The sequence below is a fragment of the Morone saxatilis genome, unplaced genomic scaffold, assembly GCF_004916995.1.
Source record: "Morone saxatilis isolate NCDOM2014 unplaced genomic scaffold, NCSU_SB_2.0 Contig24, whole genome shotgun sequence".
Lineage (NCBI taxonomy): Eukaryota > Metazoa > Chordata > Actinopteri > Moronidae > Morone > Morone saxatilis.
This window is the reverse complement of record NW_023339807.1, coordinates 5733650-5741149: the sequence shown is the minus strand read 5'-3', so window position 1 is coordinate 5741149 and position 7500 is coordinate 5733650. Positions and strand designations below refer to the sequence as shown.

General features: G+C 40.2%; 1 protein-coding gene across 2 annotated transcripts in view; it reads right to left on the bottom strand.

Annotated features, from left to right (window-relative positions):
* The window catches only part of ibtk (inhibitor of Bruton agammaglobulinemia tyrosine kinase), a 17894-nt gene that overhangs the window by 4242 nt on the left and 6152 nt on the right, over window positions 1-7500 (bottom strand). For both annotated transcript variants that reach the window (XM_035672016.1, XM_035672015.1), the window contains 18 exons: window positions 7287-7467; window positions 6676-6799; window positions 6150-6327; window positions 5617-5770; window positions 4512-4896; window positions 4075-4331; window positions 3895-3981; window positions 3718-3800; window positions 3564-3601; window positions 3368-3464; window positions 3135-3236; window positions 2317-2434; window positions 1911-1971; window positions 1550-1677; window positions 1144-1256; window positions 820-965; window positions 481-590; window positions 91-189 (listed from right to left, as the gene is read on the bottom strand). In XM_035672016.1, the coding sequence (XP_035527909.1) occupies window positions 91-189; window positions 481-590; window positions 820-965; window positions 1144-1256; window positions 1550-1677; window positions 1911-1971; window positions 2317-2434; window positions 3135-3236; window positions 3368-3464; window positions 3564-3601; window positions 3718-3800; window positions 3895-3981; window positions 4075-4331; window positions 4512-4896; window positions 5617-5770; window positions 6150-6327; window positions 6676-6799; window positions 7287-7467 (2461 nt within the window). The remainder of the gene's footprint in view (window positions 1-90; window positions 190-480; window positions 591-819; window positions 966-1143; window positions 1257-1549; window positions 1678-1910; window positions 1972-2316; window positions 2435-3134; window positions 3237-3367; window positions 3465-3563; window positions 3602-3717; window positions 3801-3894; window positions 3982-4074; window positions 4332-4511; window positions 4897-5616; window positions 5771-6149; window positions 6328-6675; window positions 6800-7286; window positions 7468-7500) is intronic.

Here is a 7500-nt window from a genome sequence, read left to right as displayed (position 1 = left end):
TCATTCATTTATTGCAATCATAAAGTTGTCACTATAAATAATCTGTAAATGATTCCCTCAGGTAGAATAAATACAGTCGATGTCTCATACCTTCCGGGGCTTTTAGGAGTCGCTCCGAGGGTCTGCAGGGAGTTGGCCTCCATGTCCATGATTGTTCTCAGATCCAAGACTGGGGGTGGACGAGCAGGACTGCAGATTGTAATAACATAGTCACATATACAGCTTAATTTTCAATATTTATTTATTAAGTTGGGATGAAAACATTCCCCCCCCCATCAAAATGAAGTGGGAGGATATAAGGTCTGTTGTTAAAGACAGGCTACCTGGCATCAAATCTCAAACCTGCTTTTCAAATAATATTAAACCACTGATGAATGTTATATCTCAAGTACTTTCAGGAAGAGAAAGAAAGGAAACAAACTTCCAAGATTGTGAGAATGAAGATTTTTTTAAAACATAGGATCGTGAAGTCCATCTTACCAGGGAAGGGCCTTGGGGATGGTCTGTGGAGCAGAGTTGGGGGGAGTTAGGAGGCAGGAGGTCGGGGTGCTGGGTGGGGTCTTTAGCCTCTGACTAAAAGCCTTCTCATCCTGCAGATGATAAACAACAATTATTTATTAACAATTATTGAGTATTAGATCTACCACTGCATGTAATAATCCTACAATCAAGCACAAGTTACATGTTACTTTGTGCAATCTTTTAATGATTCACCAGCAGTAGGCACTACTGTAGTAACATATATTAAACATATTATTTGTTATGTTAGGTTTGCAATAAAATAACTGCATGTGATTGTTGTAGCGGTCGGACATTCACCTCAGTTTTGTCATGGAAGATGGGTGACTGCATGTCTCGGGGACTGCCCACGCCCATGTAGCTCCCCTCTGAATCGGATGTGAGCAGCTCCTGCAGAGACTCTGTGGAGTTTGCCTTGCCTAATTTCACCAGGGATGGCGAAACCACTGAGAAGAAAGAGAGTGAAACTTTTACAACCAACGACAACCTAGAACTTCTGAAAGGAGCTGATGGATGTGGCGGAAAGAAACAAAAGAAACTTTTATGGTTTGTCATGATGTGTGGATATGTGGTAAGTCGAGCATGTAATGATTTTATTTATCATCAGTGTGTGTTGAAGTATACCTGCAACAGGGGGGCTTTGAATGATATCAGAGAGAGTGTATCCCCCTGAGCTGTCAGAGCGTCGCCTTGGTTTCTTTTTAGCCTTCATCTTGGCCTTCTTTAAGAGGATTTCCCTGGAGAAAATAGTGGTACAATCATTAGCAGGTATTTATTTGGGGTACCACATTTAAGAAATTTAAAGGGGATTGCAAGGACTTACAGATAGCATGGTTAGCTCCCACTTTCCTTAAATTTATACTCTAGGTAATGAGTGTTACCTTTGGTCTGTACCCGCACGAAAAGAGTAATGATGTTTTGTTTTGGTTTTTAAACAGAGGATATGAAAATACAAATCTCTGCACAGCAGCCAAATCAGATAACAAACACATTAAGAGTAAACATGGAGATGCTGAACATTTCTGTATACCTGCAGGAGTGATCCAGTTCTGCTTCTGGTTTGGGGCTGAAAGCTGAGTCCAAATCCTCATCTTCATACACACTGAGGTCTGGGGCACCAGGATATGGAGTGATAACCCTCCTTTGCATTGCTGGGATCTGAAATTAAAACAAACAAAAAAAAAAACAGAACAACTGAAAAATCTATAGAGAAGCTGCAAGATTTATTTTTATGGCACACTTGTATTTCTTTATATTTCCCACAAGTCATATAGAGTGTCGGTTACATCCAACTGAGTTATATAACAAACAAGCACAACAATCACATTAGTTTTTCCCAAGTTAGTTATTTCATTCGAAACAAAAAGTGTTGCATAGCTACTCTGACTCACCATCCTCCTGTAGGCTGCAGAAAGCTCCACAAGCACTTCATCACTAAGAATATCCAGCGCTCTGAGGGGAACACAAAAAACAAAAGGGGCAGACAGACAGACACACACATACAGATGAGAAAATATATTTTTAGTTCGCTCTTGCTGGGCAACGTATTTGTCTTGCCGTGTATCAGAATCTCCATGTCAACTTTACTGAATACATACTCGAGATAATCTCCTACAGAACAGTGTACTTTTGAAGTTATAATGAACATTTTTAATGAGATTCATTAAAGCACTGTGTTCAAAGTGTTCACTGCAACTCTGTGTAGCTATAAATAAACAATTAAAGAAAAATATGCTGAAATGAAAAAAGAAAAAGAGCTTTGCAAGGGCACACTGGGTTAGTTATTCTGATTCTCACTTTGACTCCAGCAGGGCAGCCATGTTGAGCACAATGAACTGGAGACAGGAGAGTTTAAGCTGCTCTGCGTTGTACATGGCGGCAAACTCCAGCAGCTCTGCGGCATTCTTCAGAGTCACTGAGAAGAGAAAAGCAAGCAGCTTCAATGACGATTCACAGAAAAAACAACCAACTGTGTCTAATAATATTTTTCATAACTTCCATTTGTAAAATTGTGCTGCATTCATGTCATATATAATTTGGAAATTGAAGAATCCAACACAAAACAGTCAATAACATATAAATTCAGAGCCCTTCCGATTTTTTACTTATGATTTTCTGTATTACTTGTTGATAACTGGCCAACCACAGATGATGACGCATCATGTTGAAATTAAGTAAAAGGTGATATTTAGAAGAACACCAGATCAAATATATCAAGAAACAGAACATGATGGGACAGCAGTCTGAATAACCTCGATGATGCTATGTTTATTTTATGCTTTCATACCTCATTACTCAGTTAAGTTACGAGAACACCAACATTTCTGCCAATTTTAGTCACCTTATAGTTATATTTAATGGAGATCAACAGCCCTCAAATATATTATTTGTAAATCCGGAGCAAATCCAGTTTGCACAAAACTCCTGTCAAAGTGTTTTGATGACTGAACTACAGAACAACAAATTCAATTTTTTAATTCAAATCTTAAAATCCATTAAATTGTAATTTTCATATGACATGAATTCAGCATTATTTCAAAAGAAGGAGGGAAAAGATAAGAGTAAAGGAAATGATACTGGCTAGAAGGATAGAGGAAAAGACAAAAAAAACATACAGTTCTCCGTGATGACGACCTCGCACATCTCCTTCAGTCGTGTAATTAACAGCTGGTCAGCCACAACCAATACGTTGCAGACAAACTCCACATTCAGAGACTCTGTCGAGCAAAGAAAGAACAATATATTCTGTTAATATGTGCCTTTTTACTAATATGGTCAAATAAAGCAACATCATTAAAAATACCAATTCAAAATGTGCTATCAGTCAACATAAAACTAGCTAAGCTACCTTTAATGGTGGGAGACTCATCTGTGTAAATGTACTCGAGAATGACCTGCAGAATCTCTGAGCTAGTGGGCATCTCCAGTGCAGTGCAGGATGTGGCCTGAGGGGGCGCAAGACAACATTATTATCAGTACCAGTATGGGTCATGTCCACAAAAGTGTATTTATATTAGGCAGCATGAAATAAAAACCTAGCATACCTCAATCCAGGGGTTTCCAAGCATACTATTGAAGTATTCTGCAGAAAAATGAACACTAGTTACATTCATGTAAAATGACAACTTGCATTCTCTATATGAATGAATGACAACATCTGTGTATTTGCATCTTTGTTGATCTGTGGATCCACCTTACCTAGTCTTGCACAGAGGACACTTTTGTGACATGGAAACTCTTTCCCATCTTCAGATTTCAAGGTGACATCACAAAGATATGAGCTGCACAGACACAAAAGACAAACGATATATACATGTACATTTTCTTCTCAGATTCACTTCAGCTACAACTGGTCCTATACACTCATATACGCACCATTTTTTCTGGTAGAATTTGGGTTTGTTGCCAGTTTTCTTGTTTATAACATTGATTTTTCCACTTTCATATTTGACTCCATCCAGTCTGTCGAGGAACAAAGATAAATTATTAAAAAGCAATGACACCAAATATGATTTTGCCTTAAGATTTGGAGCACACTCGTCTCTCGTCTCTCACCGTGCAGACAGGCTTCCCAGACCCAGCTTTTTTGCAACACCCTGTAAGGTTTTCACCGGGTTGGCCCCTCCCTCGTTGGCCCCGGCCTTGTCACCTTTGCCTCCTTTCCCCTTCTTGCCAGGCTTGGCGCACTTGCTCTTGGCCTTGTCACCATCTCCTTTGGCTGCAGGGGGAATGGAGCGGTACACATCGAGGGCTGAACGACCTCTCAGGCCCAAGTCCTGGAGGCTGCTGATAAGCCTCTCCTGCTCCAAGTCCTGGCCAGGGACAGGACGAGACAGTGGAACACAGTCCTCATTAAATAACCAAAGCTCTTCAATGCCAATGCGAATATCTTAGATTGACTAAAACCATAGTATATATATTGAAGCCTAGTAAAAGAGTTTGCTAAATGAATAAGTAAATGATTGATGATGATGACTTTCTTTTCCCCTCACCTGGTTTTGTCCCATCAAGACCCCTGAGACTCTCGGCCGGGTCCCGTGCACCAGAAGTTCACAGGAGTCTGTGTAGATGAAGTGCAGAACGTATTCCAGCATTTCTGCTGGGATCTTCTCCAAAATGATTAAATCGCAGCCCACGGCGTCTTCGCTCTTCCTCACTTCTCCACTCAACTCCTCATCAACCCCGCAATGCTCAGACATGAACAGCTTCCGGAACAACTCTGACCTCATAGACAGGATGTACTTGTGCGCTGGGAAGGTGCGATTGCCGGCCTGAAGGGTCACATCATGGATGCTGTCCATTTCATCCGCCTCATCCAGAAGGCTCCGGAAGTGTTGGGAGAAGGAGGATGGAGAAATGATGGGAATCTCATACAAGCTGGATTGAAGACACAGGGTGGACATCATTGAACAGTAATCATTTAGATGATCAGAAATGGCAATTTAAAACACATGCATCAAGAACACAAACACAAACAGTGTCATCTGTGACACCTGAGTGATAATTGGACTAGAGGAAATGAATCTTCAGAAGGCCAGGTGCCTATTTAAACAGAGATAAATGTAAATAGAGAACAGACCTTTTCAATAACAAGATTACGATGCCCATCTGACAGCAAATGCATAAAAACTGTTGTTAAAAGAACAGTGGTATAATAGAAAAGGGCTGTAACACAGGCTCCAGATAAGCAGTGTATGTTATCAACAGGGAAGAGATCTAAAAATAAAAGACAATTTTTTAATTTAATTTAATTCAAATTCTTTTGAAATCTGTCCATTTAGGATTATTAGGCTTCTCTGGCCACTAACTGAACATGAATAACCTCATTGGTGGAGTTTGGATTTCCGTCTGTTTCATAGATTTATTTCCTCCAGTTCAATTATCACTCAAATGCAGCACTCATTGTAGTTTTAAACACCCTGTTTAGCCAGGATGTGGATAAGCTTCCGTCTCACGTCTGCCAATTTAAATTTTATCAATGCAGCTGTCACCACTGGCTGGTGAAACAGCTTGCACTTCACTCACACCTCACAGACTTATAAATGGAAGTGCACCAATGTGTACAGCATTTTCTGTGCTTCAGGGGAGATATCCTACCTTGTTTTGGGGTCTGACTGAAGCACTCCAAAATTTCGCCCTTTAGAGTCCATGGTGATGCTGACAGCTCTGTGGACGTACGGGAGCTTCTCCAGGCGGATTCTCTCGTATAGTGTCCCAGCATCTGAATGGCCACAAACCTCCACACTCACCTCTGTAAGATTAAGAGAAGCATGTAAATCACATTTACTTAAATTAAATTAACACTCTTCAAAGTTCTTCAAACGTTTTGTCTTTTAGCCAGTCTTATTGGCTAAAATTTTACTTTCATGTTGCTGGTGCTTGCTATTCTTATCCTTGTACACTTGCTGCTGTTTTACCTCTAACAAACTTGAAATTAGTGTGTTTAGGTCACATTTCATTCAATATAAATTTAAGGTTTACTATAAAAAAAAAAAGTGTAAAGTGAGTAAAAAGTGTAATACAAATCAATAAAAGTCCAACGAAAATTATTTAAATAATCTGAAATACCAACAATGGCAAAACATTGGACAACTTCATGATTTAATATGACATATTCCTAAATTCCTCACCTTTCTTCTCCCCGTACTTCTTATATTCTCCAGCCCACACGCCACTGAAGCCCTCCCCCTCCTGAGTTACAAACATCATGCCATTCTTGCTGAGAGCTATGTCCGACATGAAAACCTGGCGCCCGTACGCCCACCGGCACTGTCTCACCGAGCTGCCGCAGGAACGCCAGCAAAACACCTGACAGAGAGAGGGAAACGGAGGAGGGAAAATTTAAGGAAAGTTACAGCAACACAAGTCTTAGTCACCATTTTTATCTATAGGTCCCCTTATAGGCTGGGGTGATTTGGGATTGTATAACTGTCTACTTGCACCATAGGTTAGATAACAACAGTAAAGCCATGTTAAAAATAACAATGTTAGACATTCTCTCACTGCAGTAACATCTAGAAACTGAGGCAGGAGTGAGACTAAACTACAATTTTATCGTCCTATAATTAATTGATTAAATTAAGTAATGCTTCTCTCCAGCAGGTGCATAAACCAAAATATAAAGCATTTCCTCTTATACTTTCTAAATGCGCTTACCCTCCCAGCTTCATCTAATGCCAAGATGGCCACCTTTTCCCCTCCTCCCTCATTCAGGATCTGTGGAACCACACGGTGGTCCAGACTACCACCGCTGACCAGAACCTTCTTGATATTCAGCTGCCTGAAAGAGACCAGTAAAAACCAAAGGATATGAAGTGTCACATTCAAATCATATGTATAAACTTATTTTATTCACTCATATGCACTTATCCTCACTAAATAAACACATATTTGAAGCACTACACCATGCAAATCAAAGAAAAGGATAACATGACTGTTTCCAGTTTAGTGGGTGATTTACTGTCTGCTGCCATTTAAATTAGGTCTGATTAGAATACCGGATGTGATGCAGAACAGACAATTCCTCTGTTGTGCTTGAGAAGACTATCAATCAGATTTATAAGCATGGAGGAAGATGAAGAGCACAACCTTTAATTCTTTACAGACATTCCACATTACACCTAGACTTAGTTAAGAATGAATACTGTACATAAACAAGACATTTGCCCACTACTAGTGCAGTGCAAAAGTGACTGTTAAGAAGAAAGCATTCAATACAAGTCTTTTATCATTTTTTGCAGTGTATTAAATTATACTGTCCAATTCACCTTGAAGCCATTTTCTTGCACTGGTAGTCAGCCAACAGGTAGACGTCCCCCTTCTCAGTCACGACTACTGTCGCTCCATCACTAGCTGCTGCCATAGCTATGGTAACATCCTTATGGTGCAGGGCTGATACCTGCCGGGGAGCTGTCACACACTTCTCTCCATTAGGATCCAATAAGTAACCTGCCGATCAACACACAGTGGGGGGGGGGGGGG